At 39.8% G+C, this 26,637-nt stretch overlaps 1 protein-coding gene across 5 annotated transcripts in view; it reads right to left on the reverse strand.

Moving 5' to 3' along the window:
* Positions 1-26,637, reverse strand: part of RPS6KC1 (ribosomal protein S6 kinase C1) — an 85,986-nt gene that overhangs the window by 45,137 nt on the left and 14,212 nt on the right. For 4 of the 5 annotated variants that reach the window (XM_085054841.1, XM_085054839.1, XM_085054840.1 and 1 more), the window contains 5 exons: positions 23,621-23,736; positions 21,555-21,648; positions 17,864-17,923; positions 16,696-17,058; positions 2,701-2,819 (listed from right to left, as the gene is read on the reverse strand). In XM_085054841.1, the coding sequence (XP_084910967.1) occupies positions 2,701-2,819; positions 16,696-17,058; positions 17,864-17,923; positions 21,555-21,648; positions 23,621-23,736 (752 nt within the window). Of the gene's footprint in view, positions 1-2,700; positions 2,820-16,695; positions 17,059-17,863; positions 17,924-21,554; positions 21,649-22,240; positions 22,362-23,620; positions 23,737-26,637 lie in introns of those variants that run through there. The other variant, XM_085054843.1, reaches the window with a different exon arrangement.

The following is a 26,637-nucleotide window of genomic DNA, read 5'->3' on the forward strand; positions in this document are numbered from 1 at the left end:
TGGTCTTTGAAGAGGCAAGGGCCTGGGATTTCCAGCCACGAAAGAATGGCTTGCTTCCTCCTGCCCCAAGCCCCCAGGGAAAAGTCAGCCTTTGTGCTTTACCTTCATGTGGTGTTCAGATGGCAGAGGAGTAGCTTGGGGCACATTTAGTGGGCATATTCTTTTGAGACTACTGCAGGTGGCTCAGCACATGGCTGGCATCCCAAGCCTTTGGGAGATCTGAGAGGCTGGCAACTGCAGGACAATAGCTGAACCTGCACTTCTGAGCTAACCCCTTCCCTTGCTGGACAGTTCTCTGGCCTGGTGGAGGAGAAGGAAGCAAAATTCCATGTGTGAGAAAGACAAGATCAGCCTAGTTCTGCTGCTAATCTCCATGACTGCTTTTTTTAAGGGCACAATGGGAAACACAAAGCCACCTACAGCAGATAGGGTTGACAAAGCAGTTCTGCCCTGTGACACCAGGTCATGAACAACAACCCTTTGCCTTAAATGCCTACACTCACTTACTAGCCAGACCTTTTCCTCCAAGGTGCAAATGGTCTCAGCACCCCACTGCCCATGGCATTCCCTGCACTGAACCATGCCCTCCAGAACAAAACTGTACTCTGCCAGTCCTAACAGGGGTCTGGCTACTGCACTAACCTTGCCCACTATGGACTTAATGCCTTTATGAGAAGGACACAAAGTATCTGCAGACTTCCTCTGGCAGCTCCCACGAATCACATTGTATGTGGATGCAGGTTCTTCCAGTGCACTTATCACTGTCCACATGGGGTGGAATAATTCATCCAAACTCCAATAAAACTATCTTAGGCAGTAAATAAGCAGTAACCAAGGTGTAAGAATTCACGTCTGCTCAGCAACCAACATGGAGGATCAGTCACACTCCTCATTTTCTTAAAGATACTAAGCCAAAGCACAAAGCATGCCAATTCTTTGTGGTCCTTACCACTACCCTGACAATAATTTTGGGAGGTAAGTCCTTCCCCCAGTTAACTTTCAGCTATGAACTCAGAGACAAGCTGCTCCTCGCCACAACCATTGTGACCCATAAGTGCCATCTGCCCTTGGTATCACCAAATTCCAAAGCTCTAAGATAAAAGTAAAATTTATGCCTTATGAAGGGCAGCAAATAAAAGACATTAAAATACACGTACAAACTCAGGAAAAAAACAAGGCTAAATCATGGCAACCTGGCCTTTTTTTGTAAACAGGAGAATCAGCCAGGTGGAACACTTCATGCAAAGTAAGATTTGCCATAATTTGTCAATTTTCAGTTTCAACACAGAAGGAGAATGGTTTTATTCTCTCTGCTTTTTTTTTTTTCTTGTCTTATCCCAATTAAATCTGATCTTCTTCGGATCTGCAAAGAAGGCATGTGTCTTATTCAGTACAGCATAAAAGAGGAAATACTTTACCTCTCAAGTTCACATACAAAAATGCAACCTATTTCTTCCTCCTTCCCAACCACAGTTAGTTTTTAAACTTATAAAAGGGCAAAAATAGGTTGTTCGTGGGTTTTTTTCTCTTGTTCTTCAGTTTCCAAACATACTGAGGATTCCATTCAATATAAATTCTTCCCCATTTTCAGGGGTGTTTGACCCAAAGAAAGAATACCTAGTAGGAGTTCATATCTGTCCAAAATATTAAATTGTTCAAAGTACAGTTCATAGCAACAGCAAGACTCCAAGCCTCACAAAATATATCCTGTTTGGAACATCCTCAAAATTGTACTTGTGGGCTCTCAACATGAAAAAATCTACCCTTAAAAAAATCAGTGTCTTTGCTTTTTAAACTCACTTATTAGACAGAAAGCTTTTAGAAGGCTTCCCATTTTTGCAGCAGTTGTCTCCTTAAAGCATTTTTAGATCTGTGCAAAGTAAGACACAATAATCTTCTATCCCTTTTGTTCTCCCTTGATATAAGACAGACAGGAAGTTCGGAACTTATATACTTACTGCAATAGGGCAGTCATTGACAATAGCACATAGTTTAACACGACTGCAGTAAAAGTCTAAGGTAAGAACAGATAAACCCAAAGGAACTGTTTAAGGAAGGGCAAGGTAGATATTTATTGAGGGTATCTTGAAACAAGCTTTGTTTGTCTTTTGTACAAGTACAGATAAGGGTATTTCTGCTCAAGAAAGTGGGAACAAGCACAGAAACTTCTTAAAAATCAAGAAGGAGCTGATCCCAAGAGCATACCCAAGCGAATATTTTCAAAGGATCAGGAAGAACCTTTGCTCTATTAAGTACTTGTTCTGTGGAAAATTAATCTGATCCCCTCTACCCTGTTCTTGATCCACTTCTGATACATTACTATGTACTAGGCTAAAGAAACCAACAGGTTTCTCACTCCCTACAGGACCAAGCAACATTCTCATGGAAAAGTCAAATGAAATGTTACATCCTAGTGTGGTTTCTTGTTTAACCTTTAGGTTCTTCAGCATGATGAAAAATGTCTATATCATCAACCATGAGCAGTAGGAAAGCATGTGAAAACCAGTCCTATATTAAACCAAGCATTCCTCATAATGTTATGAGGAATCAGAATGGCTACTTAACAGAAACACCAACATCAAAATACTCCTCAGGCCTCCCAAAAGAGAAATTCTAGACAGTTTTTGAACCTTACGCTTGAATATGCTTTGCCACTTAATTATACCAAACTGTGGTTCAGAAAAACAAATTAAAGCCTACCATAGAAACAGATGCATCTTCAGAGGTTTTATGGTAGAGACTGGAAATTTTTTCAGCACGCATAAGGTATTCTGCAGTCTTCCTTTTCACTGCTTCTCGACGAGTTGGACTTGATTCACCTCAATGGAGAAAAAAAAGGTTATGTTTTCTATAAAGAGAGAGGTACTAAGTAATCAAAGCACATGACTACTTTGATTCTACCTTTTTGATTTCCTTTGGGTTATTCATAATCAATCCTAAAGACATGCATCTTCTAAATATCCAATACTATGATCTCAAGTGTTCTATAAAAATAACAAATTAAGCCTTGCTATAGAATAAGGTAAATAAAAAGTCTTTCCTAATATTTCTGTGATTTTATATATGTTCCTATGGTAACGTAAGTAAGAACTGAAACAAACCACTGATCCAAATGCTGCATTCCTAAAAGCAAAATCAATTAGGAAAGACAGAATAAGATGTTTACAACAAAACGACAAACTTATTTTTTCCTCAGGTTTCCAGTATGGACTCTCCTAAACATACATGAAGTCTAGAAATGCTATTAAAAGCAAGAAGGGAACTGAGGAGAGACACTAAGAACTTCTGTTGATAGCTTTCCAATGCTAGCCATTCCTTGCCTCTTGGCTTGGGATAACATAGGACAAAAGGAATAAGCACTTGCACCCACTACTTCACTTTCCAGACGGTTAACAACCATCTGGATTTCTAACCTACCCAAACTCTTGGTGAGAATCCCATGATACCACACAAACTCTGTATTCACTCTAAAGCTTTCAGTTCATGTTTAGGCATTTACATCCTGAGCGATATATTACTATAACAGATTCAATTTGTGATGGCAACACCCAACCAGTCAACCACCAAGCAAAGATAGGAAACTGTTAGACGCAATTGTTGTAGCAGAGAAATGAGATTACTGTGCTAAAGAAACCATAGAGACAACTGTCCCAGAAGAAGACTGAAGGACAGCAGAGACTTGAAAGCCTTGACTGTGACAGGCTCTGCACTGCCAGGTGCAAACCTCTCAAACCAATGATCAAACAGGGCAAGGAACTGCAAGGATATCTGCCCAACAGCTACTCCACATGAAAGACAAGGCAAGGAACAGGAGAGGCAATAAATTAAACACACAAATACACAAACTCCAACCAACGGCAGATAACAGACAATAACAAAGACTGGAACTCATAAGACACCGGGCCATGAAAGGAACCAGTGTAACCTTGAAGGAGTTCAACCAGAAACTTTGTCACTGATAAGAAAAAAAAAAAAAAAAGGATTATTGCGGGTTATCAAGAACGAGTCTCATAAAAAAGCAAGTTTTTTATGGAATTTCTGACAGAGAACTAACTGTGTGAATGCTTGCATTCAGAAATTACTCTGGGAGGTGTTCAGGGGGCAATTGTGGCAATGTGTAAGACATCGTAAGATTTTTCAAGGGCAGAATTAAATAAGGGAGTCTCTATTTTAAAACAATCTACACCTTTCATATCACAGCTAGAGACCACCTAAACACACAGAACCATCACACCCAGACTCCATCAAGTGTAAGCAGAAAAGACTTTGGGGCTACTACAAGATCTGTGGTAAGTGATCTCTTGTAAATGTTACTGTCCACCTCACAGCAGGAGGGAAAAGTGATTGTCACCTCCTTGGATATAGACACAGACTGCTCTGCAAAAACCTTTCCCTACACTCAGTTTGGGACAGTCAGAAATTCAGTGCACTTTCAGCATACAATATTATGGATATATATCAATTTCTCAGTAATTCCTCTCATTCTAAAGACCTAAGGAACTTTTTACCAAGATTCCCTTAGGTGAGACTGCCAGTCTTATTACCATCTAGGATTTAAAAAAAGTAACATCATTTCACTCTTTGAACTTGAAGCTGGCAGTATCAAAGGAAAGTAGAGACACAGTATTTTTTTTTTTTTTAATAAGCGTGTGTTGCAATTTCTTAAAACAGGAGTTACACTCTTCTTTCATCTCTGTAGGTAATGTTAAAGCACCATAAAACTTTCTCGTACAGATGCACTGGTGAGCACCCACATTCTCTCAGACACATGAAGTGGCAGCCGCTCAGGGAAAACAAGACATCTGCACAGCAACAATAAACTCTTCAGCCAGCATTTCCTTCAAGCAGGCTGGTAGAAATCTGCTAGGTTAGTGTCTAAGGCTATTGCAAAAGTCAAGCTTACTGCTTTAATTGTTAGTTATGTGTATTTAGTTTGGATGTTTATTGCTTTTTTCCAATGCTTCAGTAATTTTACAGTAATTAACGCAAACCAGCTAGCATGTCCCCTTAGAGCTGTCTTTGTTCTCCCTACTTTCACAAGACATTAATTTCAGTTTTCCTTCTACTTTTCCTTCCTGAGTAATTTGTTAAATAACCTTTGCAAACTGTTTCCTCATTAAAATCTTCAGCCATAAAAAAGGGTGCAGATTCACAAAACAACATTTATTCAACAAGTTGTTGCATCGAATTCGTGAATAAGATCATTAAACAGTTCAGCCTTTGAATACTTTAACAAGTGGATGATTGAGAATTCCATTTATGGAAATAGGATTTTGGCTTTTTATTTTTTGCATTATTTTAACTAAGACAGTGTAAAAAACTATATTACAATACAAATTCCCATTTAAACAGCCAATATCTCACAAAAATCTGTAAATAAATACAGGATATAAATTTAACAAACAAATAAATGCTACTTAAAAAGCCTCAAACACAGGGAATAACAATAAAGACCCCATTAAGATAAAAATAATCTTTAGCATTTATGCCAAATTCGAGGTCATAAAACTGTTCACTTAAAACCAAATAAATCACTAAAACACAGTACTAGAACAAATCCTTATATTTGACAGATGTTAAAGCTGTGATTCAGACTTTGTGCATTTTTTTAAATGCAATGTTACATTTTGCCATGAAATATTCTTTTAGTAATGCAAAATGTGTATTTTCAAAAGAACCAGTTTTATTTTATAATAAATTAGTAATAATAATTTATTCCTAGATAAGAACTTTTGATTTAAATATTGTGTGAGCATATTGAGCTTCTAGTTCCATTCTGTGGTTAGCCCACAACAATCTAAAGAGGTATCTCTCTAATTACAATTTAAACTTGAAAGGCATTTTTCTTTAAATGGCAGCAAACAGGAAATGTTTAAACTGTGTCAAAGCCTTTGATGAATCTTTACAACTGCTCATAAAGGATCATCCTGCTTAAAATAATATTGATTTTTCATATATTTTCCTAGATACTAGAAGATTTATGTTTCATCTGATCAGGATCAAAGCTTCTCCCCCCGCCTGATCACTGGGATTAAATCAGCAATGTCATTTTACACTTTTAAAAACTACACTGCTAAAGCAAGATATAAAAGTGTAGCAAGGCTGATCATAGAGACCTTAGAATAAAAACCCCTCAAGATTCCCCATCTCTCTCTCTCCCTCTGCATTTGCTACAGAGCAGCTGTGCCTCACACAGATTCACATGAATGAAAATATTAAGGCGAGAAACCACCCACTTAGTTTATTTTCCATATGACTTTCCTGTAATTATTTTGTAAACTGTTCACACAACAATATATAAAAACATCTGCAAAAACAGGTAATTAATGTGTCAAGCCAAACTAATGCATTTTTTATGGTGTCCATGCTTCGTCAACTGTAATTATAACTCTTTTTAAGCAAATGATGATGTGTTTGTTGCAATGTGCAAGTGGTTATTTTAGATGCTCTGTTTACTATTACTGCAAACAGAATATAAAAACTCTACAGCTACTTTGTTGTACATATAAGCCTTCATCCACACACACAAGTACAACCAACCAGGCTGCTCCCTCATTTTCCAAAGGCTTTCCTTATTTCAAAGAAATAAAAATATCTTAAAATGAAAATTGGCTTTCGAAAGGCTGACCAGGCCACCCGCTGACCAAAGTAACAGTAAGCCAGGACATTAGGACAGCAGCCAATGATTTAAAATTTGCTCTTTAATTTATATTTCTAAAGACAGCTCAGCTAAAATGTATTTGCAAAGACAGACATTCCTAACAACATTCAAATGGTTTTGAGAGTTTGATAGAGAAAAACCACAAATATCACAATAATTGTGCCATTGAGTTCTTCTGCGACTTGCCTGATTGTTTGCCCTTAGTCCACTGTCATGAATGAGAAACACAAAGCAGCAGCACTTCACAGTGTACAGCAGTGGCATCTGGAATACTAGCAGTATTTTTGTTTGTGTTCTGCTCAGAAAGTCTTTACTCACACCTCACAGTACCTGAGAAGGGGACACACCTTTGAGAGATCAGTAAACTCAAAGCTGAAGTGTTCAGCTCAGTTTACTGCTTATTCACACATCAAATCTTTTGTAGTTCTATCATACATGAAAATTACTTCTATTTAGATAGTAATAACAAAAAGCAATTGAAAGGGCACCACATTCAATAAATTAAAAAAAAAAAAACGTTGTCAGTAAAGACCATGAAAAAAATTCTGTCCTTTTTCCCCAAATAATCTGGGATACTACCAAGAGAACACATCTCAGACACACAGAAATGCCGTCAAACTTGCTCTGGTCCAGAACTATTCTCCTCCACAGAGCCAGGATGAAGTCATGGGGAAGATGCATTTCTCTCATTTCTCTTTGAATAGCTCTAGCTGCCACGTGCCACTAACATATACAAAAAAAAAAAAAAATTAAAAAAAAAAAATCAGTAGATCACAATATGTAGCACCCACTCAGGAATTCTAGATATCCCTTTCTTTGTGCCTGACCAGTTTCAAATCATCCCTTTTAAGGTGTTAAGAGATTTTCCTCAGGAAGAGTTAATCTGTCAGGGCAACATGGGTGCACTCCCTACCTAAGTAGGTGCTTGGCCAGGATGGGGATATTTTCACAGAAAAAGTAAGGCCATAAAGTTAGCATTACCTGTCCCAATCCTCTATGACCTCCTCTTCCTGCTTTTCTCTCAGACTTACTAAAAATACATGTGGGCTGCCTTCCTTTAAAGAAGATATCAGAAGAGATTTGCTCCAGGAAGGAATGTCCTCTTGCAGAACAAGCTACAAGGAACTTGTGTGAGACTGCCTGTTGTGCTAGCCCTAAACTCCACGTTCTTAACAATTTAAACAGTAAAACTTTCTCTAAATACTGAAATCTTCAATGAAACATTTATAATTGCCAAATCTAACAGCTATAATACCATTTTTTATTTTTAAAAGTTTCTTTATCTTCTTCACAGTCTTCCTGCACATATCACCCAGCTGGATTGCTGAATTTTTCAAAGAATTGCTCTCTATAAAAATGCAAGGGAGTAAGCCTTAAAAGATTTATTTCTTCTCACAATGAAAAGAGGTTTAGCAGCACCTTCCTTATTAGTGGGTAGCCCAGCTGTTATTTTTGCCTAATTGGTTCAAGAGGACCTCTGTTCTTCTTAGGGCAAACACTTCTTACATCATGTGAAGCAGACTCCTTTGTCCATATTAGCCAAACAAAAGCTCAGGCACACCGTAAGTGACAATGCGACTCATAATCCAGCACAGGTTTGTGATGACTTTGGACACAGTTTTATAACCCCAAAATTTATTTCAGGAAGGGGAAAAGCTGCTGATTTTGGAACGAGTCTCCACCAACTTTCACAGGAGGGTGGGTAACCTTTAATTTTCAAACAATTACTTAAGTGAAATGTGGCAGGTGCTGGGGTAGACGAATACTGCAGCATCAAGGGAAGAGCTATAGATTTTAGCAGCAGGTGGGGGTTTGGAATTGTGAAATAAGCCCACTACCTCATCGTCTCTAGTATGCTATACATTATATTAACAGCAAGTTCCTTTGAGGTGCTGATCAAATTCTGCAGCTGAAAAAAACTGTAAATATTAAAAAATAAGACAAAGGTTAAGCCCATTATGGTAAAACAGCTTGAAATGATCTTTTTTCCTCTTTCTTTTTCCCTTAACATTTTGAGAGAGTCAAAATTTATTAAGATGCAACACATTTATCAGAGCCGTTCTTTCTTGCTTTTTTGAAGATTCAGGATGGTACTGTACTCAACCAAGAAGAAAAGCCACCTAAAAGTTAAACCTTTCAAGCTGAAGCACAAATTTTGTGACAGTGAGTGAACACCTACTAATTCTTCTTCCAACTTGCCAGTGTGCTCAAAACTATTATGTCTATGTGTTACATACATCATCTTCACTGCAGGTTGACTGAAACCCTTACAGATCTACATTTCCTAAGACGCTGCCAGTTCTGCATCTTGTAGAAAACCTACAGTTACACACCTGTTATGTAAATGTCTAGGTAAACATCTCTCTGAGGGAAAAAAAAGAAGTTGGCATATTTGCCAGAGTTAAGATTACACTGAAGAAAGGTGTGGGTGAAATGTGTTTGAGTGACCAGTAAAGCAGGAGTCAATAATACAGAAGATAAGAAACGTAACTTGCCAGAAATGCTAACCAACAAACAGCTGCTTCAAGAGAAACTCTCATGTTAAACCCACAAGGTGGTGGGTTTTCAAGTGCGTGTGACTTCCTGGAAAAAATAAAATGAACAGCACCCAGTATTTCAGAGAGGAAAGTCCTAACTTCTTTCTGCTAAAACTTAAAGTCTTAACTGAAAGGCATTTCACCAAAATAAGAGTCAGTCAAGAATAAATTCAATATTCTTGAACATTCTTCTGCTGAACTACTTAAAAAGGGAATAAACCCTATGAGTGTTTCAAGACAGAAGGACAAGTGGTGGCATTCCAGCACAGAGAAGGAAACAAAATGGTGACAGCAGCAGTAGGTCCTCCAACACAAGCACCATGGGAAGAGGGGACGAGCATTGACAGTCAGAGCAAGGAAAGAAGTTATACAGGCCACCACCACAGGAGAGAGGAAAATTTCCAAGATCACTGCACTCTTTCTTCTTAACTGAAAGGACAATTTCAAATTAGAATTAGCATCCACAAACATCCCTTGCTTCAGAGCAGAAGGAACCCAGGCACACAAACACCTACCCCTTCAAGTAAGAACAGTTTGAAGTAAAGTACTGCAGGGGAAAAGAAAGAAAAAGGCAGATTAAAAAAACCAAATTATGAGATTCATAAATCCTGACAGTTTAATACTACTCATATTTATGTATTAAATGCAATTCATATGTACTTTTATATACTGCTATGGGAAATGGTATTTTTCCCCAAGCAATCACAAAAAATCTCTAAAACAGAAGAGCCAGCGGCAGGCCTTGTATAGATCAAACCTATACTAGTCCTTCCACACAGCTCTGAAGCTAAAGAGGCTATTTTAAGATACTGGAAGAGTTAAGAGGGAAAGAGGACAGGAAAAGAGAAAAGGAGGATGTGAAGAGAGAGAAGCTGTACATGCAAGAACTATTTGGGGGAGAATCAGAGCACTGATTATCATGCAGCATCATGCCCTTAAACAGATCTATGCAATTTTTCTCTTCCAGCCAGTAATTTGCCTCAATTCACCTACAGTGCCTGAGGCATTGAATTCTGCAGCCAGAGACTTCAAATTTCTCACCTGCGGACAGAAGCGGCACTGTAACCTAGATCAGTCTGCCCTGTCTACCCTGCATGCTGCAAGAAGTGTGGCAGCCCTACTGCGCCTTCTGATGGGAGGTAGAAACCCCACACAGCTACAGTCACACAAAGATTCCTGCACTTTGCAGATAAGTGTTGTAGCTAACAACAGCTGAGATAAGAGGCAGTGCAGGCAGGAAGAGATGTCTGTCAAAGAGGCCAGGTACAGGCAGCAACCTAGCAAGGAACTGCTATGAGGAAAGACTCAAATCTTGGAAAGGTCAGATCAACACCAAGTCAATGCAGCTAGCTGGGTCCCTCAGAAGAGGGAAGACAGAAAAGATTTCTAAGGCTCACCAGATCACATTTTTATTAATTCTTTAACAGCCACATGTTCAGTAACCACATTCAGACTCATCTCTGCATGACACCCCACACGCTGGCTTGCAGGTATTGCTACAATTCACCTTCACATGTATTGCAAGGCTCTAAGCTGTGCAGCAGGTACTAAACCCTCAGACCTTTATTAGCCTCCTGGTGTAGAGAAGCAGTTTAAGTGGAACTTTGCCTTGAGTGCTCCTTTACACAGGTGAATCTGGCTGTATATATACAGTAACCAGCTTCTGGCATTAACTACATACATTAACCATACTTACTGGCATAAGCTGTTATTTCATTGCTTTGCCACAACAAAGTGTCTAAACCCAGCACTTTCACATATGGAATGACATCACTCAGGGTAGTCCATCCAGCATCTACTGCACAGTGATGGATCCTACAGGACTAATTTGCTCTAAAGCTCTGTATGGTCTGCAATGGGCTTGGAAGACAACACATTCCAGTTATGAACAGTTCATAGTCCATACTAGCATGTGTATCAGCATCACTGGCAGCACAATGAGATATGACTTTTTTTTAACCAACCACAGTATTTCCAACACCCCTTCTTAATCCAGCTGATAATCAACAGGCAAGTCCTCTCACAAACTTTTCTTCTGAAGCAGCAGCTGTGATTCCAAGGTTGTATGAAACACTAGAAGAGAAGGAGCACTTTGTACCATTGTTCAGAAAGCTCACCCCAAACAGTCCTATAGCATCCTCACCGTCCAGTAAGAGGAAACTGAAATAGTTTTCAGCTCCTTCAGCAGGAACCCGGGCAGGAATTGTTTGCCGTGACTGGTTCCAGCCTCAGTGGAAGCATAAAACTACAACAGCAAACAACACAGGAACACAGAAGTGTAAGATCAAGTGGGGGAGAACTACAGTTCCATCAGTCATCTCATCACCAACCTTCCCCTGTGGAGCCCAGCACAAGTCTCAGGGCTTCCCTGAAGACATCAGCTCACACAGCAGTGCACCTTCTCAGAATGCAGGTTTGTTGTTTCCTTAAAGACGTTGCCACAACCAGACACATTTGCTGGGTAGCTCAGAAACTGTTAAAATCAATGAGGAACACTACTCAGAGGACTTAACAAGTCAAAGGAATTTAAAATAGCTACTGTGGGGTAACAGAAGTTGTCTTCATAAGTGCCATTCAACAAACAAGCAAAGGAAGCCAGAAACGCGCTGGTGGAACGCCATGGCTGTTTCCCTTTTCATAAAGTACTGTCTTCTTGGCATTCTGTCAACCATGCTCCTGTTTGCATCCCTGGCTCCATCACAAGTTCAAATCATAGCCCATCATAATCCCAGTAATTAGACACAAGTTGGTTTGTTTTCAGTATATCCAAAAATATCATCTAGTTGTCCAAAGTATTCCCAGCATTTCATTGTATACGCATTTCTGGGTTAAAAGTCAAAGTCATTTTAGCAAGGTTCCAGTAATTTGTGTAATTTTTGTTCCAGCTCTGTTTACTGGATAAACATTAAAATAGCACGGAGCAGTGCAAAACTGACATTCACAGCCTGCTTTCAAAGACACCAGCAGCTTATTCAGAACTTGCAGATACTAAACACAACACAGAGATACCTGGAAAACAGCTTGTGGCTGCTGACACTCCAGAGGCATCACATACTTCATGCAACAAGGTTCATGCTGCCTAAACTAAATCAATATTCATTCCACCTAGCCGCAGCTGCTACACATGTGAAAATAAACATCCCAAAACTCTAACAGAGTAAATGGATCATGTCCCTTCAGATGTTCATGTGCAACATGAACAGACCAGCAATGAACACATTTGCTTTCTAAAGCACATGGAAGAGATCTTGTACCGTTCTACATGAATTAGGCTGGCCATGCTGCACAGCATTCTTGCTTCCTCACGTGCCTGAAGCTATTATTGAAATGCAGCAATAAGCAATAGTGTTAACTCTCTTTATCACACACCTCAGACTGCCCAGATCCATAATGGATGTAACTAAAGAATGGCTGGAGTCGCAAAAAGAGGAGAAATTTATACAAACAGGACTCTCTTCTTTATATACAAAAAACTCTCCATAATTTCAGCCTCATGATGTTTGTTCCTAACATAAACTATGCCCTATACCAAAGTCAGGGAATGCACTACTTTGCATAAAACAGAGTTAACTTCCAGCTAGAAGTTGGTGGCTTGCTATTGATTAGTGCATTTTTTCCATCACTAGGCCTGAAGCAATGCACTGACCTCAAAGCGCTCTGACATGCTAACAAAACAAAGGAACACCTATAATTGTGAGCTGAAGTTTCTATCAGTTAGCATACTGCATATGCTTAAAAAGCAGAAAGCTTGAATTCTAGAAGGTTTCAGCTCCTACAGAATTGTTGAACCATCCTACACAACCCTTACAGACCTGTCTTCCAAACCCTGAATGCAGCAATGCCCAGACAGGACAAGAGGAGCAGCAGAACTGGTATTCAGAAGAAAAAGGAAATTATGGCAGCTACTCCCTGTAACTGCAAGCAAGACAGCTCTGCTATAAATGAAATAGGAAAGCACAAGAAGTGCAGTTCAAGGGCTATACTGCCAGTCCAAGAATTCATTCTTCTTCCCACTGATAAATGCTTAATATTAAACACATGTATGGAGCAGAAGTTGGCCCAACATGTATAACAAGCAAATGCCCAGAGTCCAAGGTATACACCAGTCTCTGAGTGTGCAGGCAGCATTCATTCCCCAAGGGACATAAATTGGGTCTCTGAGCAGGACTATGAATAGCACATGAAAGGATTCAGTACTAAACTCTGCAAGAGACTAGCAAAAGAAAATACACAGGCACCTTGCTCAGAATAATTAACACCACTGTACATCTGAGAGCATGTGCACACAGCTCAAAACAAAGTCAAGAGGGCCATTTCTCAAACACATCACACCTGCCTCACCCAGCACTAGTGCCAGCAGCTCAGAGGACGTAACAGGCTGAAGTGTCCTCAACCGCCTTTAGGGAAGCCACCTACGTCAAACTAACCAGCACAGTCTCTAAACTTGCAGCAATTCACTTACTAGTACATGACTTTGACAAGGCAGCCTTGGACAGCAGATCTTGTGCTGACCCTGAACGAGTGACTGGTAAGAGACACAGCCTCACCTTTCAGATACACCTAAGCAGCTCATACCTGAGGCAGTGCACTGTTTCAAATCCCAGCTTCGAAGCCCGGAGGATGGGTGATATTTCTTCCCCCATCTCAGTGCGCTGCTTTTCCATTGCCTGGTTCCAAGCACCGGGTGCCAATTTCTATTTCCTTGGCGCCACCTCGTGGCCAAAGTCTGTATTACCGCATTACTGTATTCTTGCGTTTTCCAGGGAAAAAGCCACCTGCGGCCCGTTCCAGAGGGAACAGGGAGACAATGGCACTGCACGCGTGTGTAAGGATCGACGAACACTGCGTTTCACCTTCTGCTGTTACGAACTCTTATGTAGATACAATAGGTTGAAAATAATCAGTGGCAGAAGACCAGAAGCATTTTGTATTAATTGCACCATCCCTATCCTTGAAAGGAGTAGGTTATTATCCATGTGAAATATATAATCGGGGTGTTTAAACAACTGAAGTGATTGGGTTGAGGGTTTGTGGTTTTTTACTGCAACATACATGGAATGTTCACATATCAACGCTAGACACACCACCTTCACAAAGTAGCTACATTAAGAAGTTTTGTTGGGGATTATTTTGGCTTTTTTTACTGCCCTCATAGATCATGAGATGGTACATATTTTAAGGAAGGCATTTGGACCAGCCCTGTCATCATAAAGAAGGCATCAGTGTCTTCCTGCCACCTTGCAGCAGCTTCAAGGAGAATGGGACACAAAATGAACTGGATCTACCCAAATCTAGTGTGAATGCTCAGCAAAGGATGAACATTCTTTCACAGCTATGCAGGGTAACACAGAGAAGTGAAAAAAGACCTGACTGCTAGGAACCACCCGGTGTACAATTACATTCCCAAGGGATAAGATGCCAGCTAAAATGCAACTCATTCCCATTATTCCCTCTTGGGTGCTAGACAGATGCAATGTCAGGGACTGCAAAGAAAAAGTTGCAGGTGCTGGCTACACGCCTCTTCATCCATAAGGAACACCAAGACACACCCCACAAGCACCATCACTGAAAATGTATTAGTAACTCCCACTGTACTGAGTGGCATCAAGAAACCAGGCAGAATAGCATCACACTTTTCTAAGATTCCTTGAATTTCTTCCTAGCCTGAAAGGCAGGGATAAGTGGGTGAGAGATTAACAGCTATCTGAAGCAGCTGGAAGAGTGGCTAGTCAACAGCAAAAAAGTCCTTGGAGGGAATTCTGGCAAATATAAGTAAGAAGTTCAACCCACTCTGGTTTAACAAGTTAGTACGCATGAGTTGAGCAAGTCACCTACATGCAATAGAAGTCTTTCACAACTTTCAAGCAAACATATTACCATAAGGATTACCATGAATTCAAAGCCAACATGTTTAACCACTGCTACAACTCAAGTATATACAATAATTACCACAGGAAAACTGATGTGCAATAGACTGACTTGTTTTCATGCCCTAACAGTTTGAAACTCTTTAATACAGAAAGCTTTTGAAGTTGAACTTTGAACTGTCGTTCAAAACAGCATCATGGCAGCCTTGCATCATGGCTGGCAGACAGAAGTGTTTATGACAAAATAGGATATCCTTCAGAAGATCACAACTGAATGGCCCAAAGGTCTATGAAAAAGTGTACTAGCAAAGAAAGAATAGCTGGGCTCTCCAACAGAAGGACTGCCAGCATATTCAACACTAAGAATGAAAAACATTTTGACAACACAGGCAAGGAAAGATAGGATGCTATTGAAAAGCCACAACAAGCAGCAAAGCAGCAACCCTACTGACATCACTGAGGCATGAAAAGAGGTGGATTTACTTTCGCCAAAAAGTATAAGACACTTTAAGCAAAGGCTATGCACATATATTGGCCCACACCTCTAGCTCTCATCAGTAACCTACCCATTATTTTTGCCAGGCCCCATTAAATCAGCTCAGCAGGTAACTTCCATTGCTAGAACTGTTCAGAAGGTCTGGACCACTACTGTGCATCCCACTGGGCTGTAGCAAAGGCTTCTGCTTGTGTGTGTTTGGTACATTCATGTCTAAGTCCAGATCTGGAGCAGCAGAATGCACCTGTGCTGTACACTGTCAAACAAAGCCACAATTCTAATCTCACTCATTTGATCTGTATGGGACAGAAGCACAATACACAGACACTGAAATCACTCCAGGAAAGAACAGATCTTTCCCTGTATTTTACAGTTTTAAGCCACTGCTGGACAAAATGCAAATATATGAGTTTATCACTCGAGATTCTCAAGAAATAGAGGAGGGGAAAAAATTTTCTCCCTTACTGACAAGGTGCAAGGAGGCACAAATTTGCATGTAGCTGCATCCAGTCTATTAACAGCTTTTGCAGACATATATTGACAGACCAAAGTCTTTTGAAAAAGAAAAAAAAACCCTGTTCTCATTTAGCAATGCAAGCATGTAAGTTTCCAGGCACCCTTTAGCTAGAGAAGGAGAACAGTTCAGTGGAAGAAACAAGAGGCTGAGAGACAAGAGCAGTTCTAATCCTGTTGTGATCGGGAAGTTAACCTGAGTCTGCCTCTCCCCAAGCGTAAAATGGGGATAATTAATCCTTACTTAACCATGTAAATTAAATAATGTTTCAACAGTGCTGCAAGTGCCACATATTAATTAAAGCCTAGGCAATAAAAAGGAAAGAGGCAAAAGCAGAGCACTTTGCTACTTACCTGCAAGTTGAAGGTTGCGCAGCAATTTTAACAGAGGAGATACTGGGCACTTGGAAGATGAGACCCTAAATTATCATTCCATCTCAGAGAGGAAGATTTCTCTCTCTCTCATATGCACACAGCTATCAAGTACATGAAAGCCAAGCACTTGTATTCTGAATTTCATATCACTTCTTTGAAAAGCAGTAAGCTGATGTTACCCATGGAAATGCCATAAACAAACACACATAAACAAAGAGAAGACAAACATCATGGGAAGATCCATACCTTGAACACCTTCCAGAAGCAGATCAACCCCCTTTCTATAAAAGCTTAAGGCAGTTTCATAATCTTCCTCCTCCTCCTTCTTCAAGGCCAGTTTTATTAACTCGCCTGCTTTCTCCAAGTAATCTTGTTTGCCTGGCTTGGGTTTTAAGCTTCCAGTAAACAAACCATGGCTTTCCTTTTCTCCTTCCGGTTTGCTCCACTCCTGCTCAGGTGCCAGTGTGCTTTGTACTGGGGGTTCAGAAGTAACACCAAGGCCAACAGCTCTACTGGGAGAACTTTGGTTGGATGCCATTCCATCATCTACCTCAGCAAGAGAATCTACATCGACTGTCAGAGAGATCAGGTCGCTGTCACTGGAGAAGCCTGAAAGTCAGAAAGACATCCATTACCCAGTATTTCTCATATACTTTAAGAGCCTCCAAAATTCTTTACCCCATGAAAAAATTTAGTTCTTTTCACTTATGCAGCTTCCTCAGAATGCCCACAGAAACTCCCTGATTGTCATGCTGTCTTAAAAAAGTTTAGTACCCTTAGAAATACATTTTTAAAAATTAACTACAAACTCTGCAGAACAACTGGTCTTCATTTCAGTACTGGGAATGAAGAGACCAACATCTAATACCCAACTTAAACTTTCAAAGCAGCTCACCATCGGGCTCCAGGAAATTACAAAACTAAAGCCATGCAAGTGCTATTAGAAAAGTCAATCAGCAGGAGCCAAATTACTGTTGCAAGACATCCCAACATACTGTTTTAAATCAGTACAATGAAGCATCCTCAAAACAGTAAGTCAGGAGATCGAATTAACACAAGTTACTGTCAGCTTATGTATTATGCAGCACTCAGCTCACATTTAACACATACAGCCTTCTTTCATTGCTAACATGTGGTAAAATAAATTACTTAACACCTCTTTCACTCAAATTCGAGCTAACACATTTTATTTTACGTTTGCCATAAGTCACCATACCCTTACTGCAAGCTAACCTTCAGTAACTAAACCACAGGAACTTTTCATGGTTATTTGGGAATAAATGGCAACCAAGGTATTTTACACATATAGCATATCATTCCTAAGGATTATCAACCACTAAAGGCATTCAATCAATTATGACTTCCTAATTATTTGATTTCCACAAATGTAATGGAAACAACTTCTAGATCTCACCTCCACATTCCGACTGGCTCGTAAGTGTCACATCATCAAGCCCGCTTAAATCCTTTCGAACTGGAAAGGACAAGAATGACAAAAATGTTTCTGACATCCTTTTGTACAACAGATTACACATTCACTTGCCATCAGAACAAAAGAGCATGACCCTCCTACAGGTAAAACTACATTACATGAAACTGCTCTTTGGCTATTACAGATATCTATTTGTTAACACACCATTAAAATGGGACAGTGGTATTAGGTTTGCCATTTCTCACTGCTTACAAGATTTAAAAACAAAACACAAGTCCTTGCTTGGGAAGGGGCTTATTCAAACCTCACACTCCAATCCACCTAATTTCAACAGCAGCAAGACTGTAATCCCCATCGCTCTCTGCTCTGACAATTTATGGCTAAGGAGACTTAACACAGTAAAGTTTTCAAAGCTGGGACCTACACACCAAGATAAAACAAAAAAGAAAGCCAGCTTTCAGTCTCAAAAACATCATTCCAGAATAGTACCCTGCATGAGACATATGGAGCAAGCCACAAATTTGGCAGTACCACCTGGATATCAAGTAGCAGTTTGTTTTATCACCTTGGCACATGTACCCACCAGGGCAATAAAACAGGCAACAAGGTCAAGACATTTAGCTGTTTGCATGCACAGAGAAAAGTAAACTCTGAGCTAAAACCTGGTGTCTGCTTTCTCCTCTATTATTGTAAGAGTGAAGAGTTTATCCACATTTCCAGGTAACATTTTCTGACTTATTTTCAAATGCACGTGGCAGCAGCAAGCAGCTTACTCAAAGGCAACTAACTCAAACTTTCTTTTACCTTTTGCAACGGTAGAGTTTTCAATTTATGGAAGAAGAGTAAGAAGGCACTGTAGAAATACTGTGTTTCTAAATGCCAGCAGCTCCTTAACATGAGTGAGAAGATAAAGATATGAAGGAACAAATTACCAGCCACTCTTTGTCTGAAAAGTAATGGTCAGTGATACTTATGACACTAGCCTACTTGAGAGGAAGGGACAGGGTGCACAGAAGGCAATGCTCCCAATGTTCTCATTTAAGGGACATAAAGTGAAGTGTTCATACAGAGAAGAGAATTGCCTGTGTAGCCCCCAGTCCTGCAAGAAAGAAGGAAAACTCACAACAGAAAAGTTGGAGGAAGATAGAGAATTCATTAACTAGTGTAATAATAATGGCCCATTCACCTGCTCAGTTTAAGGGCAGCAATATCAAATTTGGGGATGGAGGACTGAGCATTTATTAAACACCATTTAGAGGAATCAGGTGGTGGAAGCAGAGCAGATTGATGGACAAAGAGTGCAGAGAGAGAGCATGTATGGAAAAGCTGGGGGTTTTGGAAGGGTGTTCTTGCCACCCAGATTAGATGAGTTAGAGCCCATCCACACAGCAGATTTCACACAGACTCAAGTTCCTCTCCCTGCAGGCCAAACAAAACTATATTTGCTCTTGTCTTGTAGCCAACTGGACCAGAAGCTGTATGAACACAGCTAGCATGGCACACAGCCTGAGCTAATAAACTCTTCTTTAGGTCAGGTTTAGAGCCCAGAGCTGGCACCACACAACAACAGTCATGAAGCATCCAGTCAGTTTATGGGGTAGGAAGCATCTCAAGTGCACAGGCTTATTACTGGGAAGATAATGTGTACATGGTAAAACGGAAAGAGAGAGGAAAAAAGGGAATGAAAAAAAAATTAACTTCCTGATTAAGTTCTCTAAAGAAACTGGTAAGGTAAGTGATATGGAAACACTTATGAAGAGAAAGTTGGACATCTGAACATCATCCCATGTACTCAGAGAAGACAACAAAATGACTGGTTGTCAGGAATATTAGATGAGAATAATGATGCTGAAATTGAACACAAATTTCTGTACTTGTCTCTGCCTTGTGAGATTTCACCAGGTATCTAAGAGGTAAACACAGTTTCCAAAAATTGGTGGAAAGCCTGGGTAACCTGGCCTCTTGAAAAGCAGATTCTTATCAAAGCATGAACTGCCAAACTGCTTTTACAAGCAAGATAACTGTTGCTTGTTTTGGTACAAAAAACATTTCTACTACTGTCAATTTGCATCTTGTATCACTAATACGCACACCTTCTGCAAAATGAACTTTGTCTGGAAAGAACAGATAAAAGTGAGAAAACACAACCCACCCTCAAAAGCAAACAGGAGCACCTGTTAAAGGTTGGATTTGCAACTTCTCAGTACAGCAGCCTGAAGGAGCAGTAACCACGTGGAGGCCCCTGGATGCTCACAGAAAGTAACACAGTGACCAGTCACAGTTAACTGCCATAATCAGACTGGGAAAACCAGATGCAAGCAGGAGGCCCTGAGGAGAGGCAGGGAGAGGACTCAAGGCAGAGTGTTGCCACTGCCATCTAGAGGCTTTACAGACAGATGTTTCCTCTGTCTCTAGTCTCCCCCGCACCAAAATCTGCTTGTCAAATATAAGAAGGTATGAGCTGGAAGACACACAGATTTTTAGAAAATATAGCTCCACAAAAGTCACATTCAGCATCTCCAAATCCTGTGCTCATAGTCGTTCTAAGTATCCTGTAAAAGCTCTCCAGCCGATTCAGAAGGGTATCAAAGAATTTTTCTACTTTACAGCATTTTTTTCTTTTCAGTATTTTATCTGACATAAAGGAAGTGGTTTTCTTCTGCTAAAAATGAGACCCTTGTGAATAATGAATAGAAATGTTCACATTAAGCACTTTTAGAAGCACTCTTTATTTTAAAAGGCACAGTGTAAAGTGAGTACATTGTCAGAATCTGGAATGTTATATTTCAGAGAAATCTTTAAAACCCTTCAAAACTAGTTAGTGGTATTTATCATAACTACTCTCTGCAACTAAACAGCTCTATACCTTTCCCTTCACAGAAAAAAAAATATTTTGAGGACATTAGTTTATTAACACCTTAGAAGATACTGCAAAATAAAATACAAAGCTCACCTCCCACATAGAATACATTGAACAGCTAAGCACAAAGTTACTGGCATAAAGAGATCCCAGTGGCAAGTCATACAACCTCAAGAAAAAGAATAAACCAACCACTATTAGAAGACAAAAGCAGATTTTCTTATGCAAGAATTGTTTTATCAAAGCAAATTCTGTGCCAGAAAGATCAAAGGAAATTCATTAGTCAAGAAAAAAATCTCTTTCCAAATAAGCTTCGTGTTTGTATAATAATGTGGATTTATACATGAGGGCTAAACAGTTCCGAAGGAAAACTTTGGGGTTGGAGAAGAATTTCCTAGAAATCACAAGGACCAAGCATAACTCAAAAATACATAAATATCTAAAAGACTGCATGGTACAGAGATGTTACTTAAGCTAGCTCAGCCTGAAGGGGCAGGCAAGAAGCCCTAGTACAGTGTTTATTTGGGCTGACTGACCCTTCCTCATAGCTGTTCAGTGCAAGTGAAGTGCCACTAAAATTACTCTACACATGGTATCCAGGTCAGCTTGTGCATCTTTAGAAGCAAACTTCCAGAAGTGCAGACAGGGCTCTACTGAGCCCAGCTTCTCTTCTGTCCATCCCAGCTCAGCATTTCTGCCATACCAAACAAACAAACCACATGCCAACGCTCCATGGAGAAATACAACACTTTCATTTATGAGCTGCTTGAAAACAGATCATGCTATGGGGTTATGTGAGGAGAGAAAGCAAACCTTCAGAGCTGCAGTCAGACAGGTTGTCAGTCAGAGAGTCAGACAGAGGCTCAACAGGACCAATCAGTTCAGAGCCATCATGCACCTCTCCACCCTGAAAAGAAAGAGGGAAAGGAATTACTCAGCTGCTGTGCTTTGTGGAAATTCTCACTGTATAGATGTGATAGCCAAAATTAAATTTCCTTATCAGTGAATGCTCCATTAGAGTTAATGCATTTAATTAAACCATATAAGCCTGTAAATTAAACCAGGATTTTTGGATAAGCCACGTTTGGTTGCCGCAGACTGTCTAGATATCAAAATATTTAGCCTACTGAAGCTTCAGAGCTCTGAACCACACAGACCTGCACACCCAAGTCTAACAGGGAGAGAACAGTAATGCTCCTGATGTCTTGTGTCACATACAGCCTGTGCTCTTCAGTGGTGCTCCCACACTCAGCAGGTCCCTCACACAGGACTGCCCAAACTAATGTCCCACCCATGACCCACTATCCTGAGTTCAGTCACAGATGAGAGTTAAGAGGAGATACAAGGAGGACATTCCTTTCCAAGCCTGAAAGGAATCAAAGGTAAGAGAAGTGACAACAAATAGCCCTAGAAACCACCTAAATGTTTTCAGAGTTTTTTAAATTTGTGCTTCACATATCAGGTGCACACTTTCCATGCCACTTTAACGGAAACTTCACCATTTTCAAGGCCATGTTACAAATTGGCATTGCTAATCTGTCTTGAACTAGCCCAGCACATTTTCACACAAGCCAGCTCATTCTTCTGAAGTTTATAATAAATAGATCCAGAGAGCACTCCCTTCAGATGTTTCTAAGAATTCGTTGTCCAAATCTCTCTCTCCACAATTATTTGCACAAAAATCTGAAAAGGAACAAAACCACCTGTGAGCAGAGCTAAAGGACACAGGCTGAGCTGGTGACAGACCAAACCCAAGGCAATCTTACAGGAAAACATGACACCACAGCAGCTAACAAATGAGTCTAAATTATTGCATTTGCATAACTCCCCTTGAAGACATAGTTTCTCCTCAAGATATATTGGTTTTCCAGTTTTATTCATTTTCTTGCAAAGCCAGAAAAGGTCCACTGGGAGGCTAAAATTAATACTTTTATTAAGAAAAGGAGGGAAAGAGAGGTCTGAAAAAGTACCCAAAACCACAGAAGTATTTCCAAAGAACTGAAAAAATGCAAATGTAAATAAATCAAGAAGTAAGATAGTCTAATTCAGTCTCCCACTCATTTATTACCACCAAAGCTTAAGAAAATTATTTTAAGTATTTTAAAGAACACTGCAATAACTTCATCATGAAAACAAGTGAAGAAGTTTAAGCTTTGATGTAATTTTGCTTTTGCATATATATAATTTAAATACACTTAACACATTAATATGCTTAAGTCCCATCTCAGCCAGATGAACATATCCTTAATTACAGAGAGTTACTATCATAAGTTTATGTAAATTTATGCTCATGAGTTTGCAGAACATTAGACCAAGCTACTGAAAATAAAGAGCTTTGAAGGAACTATGGAAAACAAGCTGCTTCAGCTGTAATAAAGAGGAAGCCCATATCAATGTATTGTCCTAAAATTTCTTATGGAGACTGGTTCTCACAAACTCCAGCATGTAGGACTAACTACATGCCAAATTTGCTGCTGTGGACCTGAGTCCCTAAAAGACCCTAAGGAAACAGTGTAAACAGTCTTTACTCCTTTGGTTTGGAACTATAAATACCTACTTAAAATACAGAACAGTGATAATATTTTTATTACCTCCCCACTGAACACCTGGATTTATCATCACAGGTTTTGCTCATCATTCAATAAAAAAAATTTCAAATCCCTTCACCTGAAGTTCCTGTAAAACTTTCCACCTTGTAGAGGTGTGGCATAGGTTTTCTTAAAGCCACATTTCCAAAGTGAACGGAAAAGTCCAAGTCCCTTCACAAAGCATGTCAGACCAGCTCACTGTAACTCCATAGTTTATAAAATGAAGCAGAATCAGCACTGTACTTTAGTCATGTCGTTAAGAAGCAAATACTTCTGCAAATACTAACCAACCTTAAAAAACTCTTCCAGCTGTTTGCTGTTATAGAGAGCAGGGATATTGGCAGAAAACTGCAAGAGATCTTCAGCACATTGCCTTCTTTCTTCAATCACAGTTTCGTCAAATCGCCCTGGAACAGACACATAGATTGACAGTTTTAGAAATAATTACACATTTATTTTGCAATAATAACTACAAGGAAAGAAAACAAACGAGACAAAAGCAACCTTCTGGAGACAATGCCCTGAGTCTATGAAAGTCACTCCAACGCTTCAGGAGAACATAGCAAATCTTCAAACTTCCTATTCTCAATTGTCCCTAGAGTCCCGTCTTCTGCAATCCACTCGGATGATGAAAGCTGGCAGCTACGACAAGAATCCTTCGCCCTCTCATCGTAAGAATATGTGAGGCAACACTCTTGATTAGCCAAGAGACACTAACGGATGTCCAGTGTTATCTGACAATAAATGATACATGCACAATTTGACAATATGCCAGTCAGTGTCAGCCTTGATTATGGCCCAAATCCTGCAAGGAGCTGAGCAATCTTCACGTATTCTCAAGAACAATGCACAATATGAGCGGGTAGTAAACAAAGTATTGCTAAAAGCCCCCAAACAGATCTTCAATTCCAAGGTGCCATTTATGGAGGAGACAAAGTATAGGGGAGATGGTGAAGCCCTGCTACCAGGCACTGAAGCTTTCCTCTGAAGTAGCTCCATGCAGACAGGGTCTCATCTCCTTCTGGATTCAAGAGGTAAACAGAGCTGGGAGGCAGCTCATTTACTAAAATGTATGAACATTCCTTTTTCTTTACCCAGCACCCAAAACATTCCAATTAGAAAAAACATACTTAAAAAACAATCCCACAGTTCACCTGAAGAGATTTGCTTCTCAGGAGAAAACCCTTGGATTGCTACCTTAAATTCACATCCTTCACAATTGCACACAACTTATTTTAGCTTTTTATATCAACATCACTTTGTTGTTGAAATAGTTACAAGTTTACAAAAGAAAAAGGGCAGAGGTTAACAGTAATAATTGGAGGAGAATAGAACAGATATTGCAACAGCTATACAGAGGGGAAAAAAGGACTGGGAAGACAAGTTCAAGAAACAGTACTGCTATAACAGCATGACCAGAAAAATAAGAACCACCTGTGACAGCTCTGTGGCATTAACCTTTGAAGAGGACAAAAGAAACATTGAATACAAAAGCAAAATTCATTTATACTTAGAGCAAGCAAAAAAATAATCCCAGAAGAAAGTAACAAAGCAGGATTCTTTCCAGAAATTCTTCAAGTAAATAGCTCCTGCCCATGCGGTACCAGAAAAAAGAAAATAAAACTAAAAAGACACACACATACTCGCAAGATCACAAACAAAGCTTTTGGGGCTTATTTTTCCCATGAAAGAAAAAAAGAGACATCATTGAGCTAATTTTCAGCTGGATTGGTTCCGTGCCTTGCTCACCCTGCCGTTTCAGCTGTACAAACAGGAGCAGCTGTACAAAAGAGCGAGCAACAAGCAAGCAGAAAGAAGGCAAAAGCAATGCTACCACATTGAGTGGCAACATTGAAATCAGGGCCTATTAAACTGCTCATCAAACTTCCTAAGTCTTCAGAGCAACCCTGGGGGTGCATTAGGGCTCTTGGTTCATTCCATGCAAAATTGGACATCATGGAAAGAAAACAACTTCCCTCAGCAAAGCGCCGCAGCATGGGCCAGTTAAATGAATCTACAAAATCCCATGCATACCAATACAATGCAATAGAAAATCAATTGTGAAGAAGTAAACACCTAACAACACCAGAAACAGACAACTTTTGCAAGAAAGTAATTCCGTAAGACATTTTTCCTCATTTGTCAAGAATCTGTCCCTGTTTCCTTTCACCAAACTCAATAAAAAGTAATTTTCCTTATCCACATCTTCCCAGTATTTCCACTGGGCACCAGATAGGACACATCAGGAGCAGCCCTACCAGGCTGCCCAGTGTGCATTCACTGACTGCCAGGCAGCTGCAAACCTCACAGGTATGAGCTGAGCCTGCCTGGCCCTCAGCAGCTCCAAAGCATGTGCTCCCTTCTCACTCAGCTGCCATTTCACAGACTTTGCAGAAATATAATTACATTTGCAACCACCTTCACTCTCAAATTTAGCTGATATTAGCCATACAAGTAAGGTTTGACTAACAGCACAATTACACAAGCCTTAGTTTCTTAGGAAGCTGAGCTAAAAAAAAAAAAAATACACGTTTGAACAGAGCTGTTAAAACATTAGTCACTGTCACATTTTCCAGCCCGTTAGCATCATGATGCACTACCAGGAAAACTGCTTCTAGAGCTATAAGACTTTGGGGGAAGGAAGAACATAATTCAGTACTGGTTCAGTTCACAGACCACCTGGCATCTTGCTGGCTGGCAGTTTAATTCCCAGGCAATGCTGCCTAACTTCTTTCTCCTTTTCTTTTTTTCAGACTTTCAAGCAATGTTGTATTGCTCAACACTTTCATAATCACTCTTCTCAAGGAAATGCTCAAAGGTGCTTACACAGCTAGCTGACTCTTCAAACATTTCTATCAGGATGTCATTCTGCATCTAAATCAAAATTGTTTCTGCTAGTCTTTACAATCTCCCAGACATAAACTTCATTATAGTGATCACATCTTTCTGAGATTTTTAAGAAGTGTCAACTACAACTTTAGCATATAACACAGTTGTTATTCCTCCAGTGATGATCCATTCAAAATTTCCTATTTACATGGAAACCAAATGTAAATTTCTGTAAAAAGAATTCACAATTAATTGTGTGGAGCAGACCTGAACAGCAGAACACCCAGCAAGGTTTGTGTTCATGCTTCAGTTAGTTTCTCACAAGACTTCCTACTGTACACGACACCAAATTCATAAATATGTTACTTCATTCAGTATCTTCAAACACAAAAGGCATCCTTATGTGAGCTTTATAATGTAAGTCATCTTCCTGACTCACTGCTAACAAGTTGTCAATATCTGGGGGTTTTTTGTTTCCT

Source organism: Lichenostomus cassidix, chromosome 3, assembly GCF_008360975.1.
Source record: "Lichenostomus cassidix isolate B80296 chromosome 3, HeHo_3.0, whole genome shotgun sequence".
NCBI lineage: Eukaryota > Metazoa > Chordata > Aves > Passeriformes > Meliphagidae > Lichenostomus > Lichenostomus cassidix.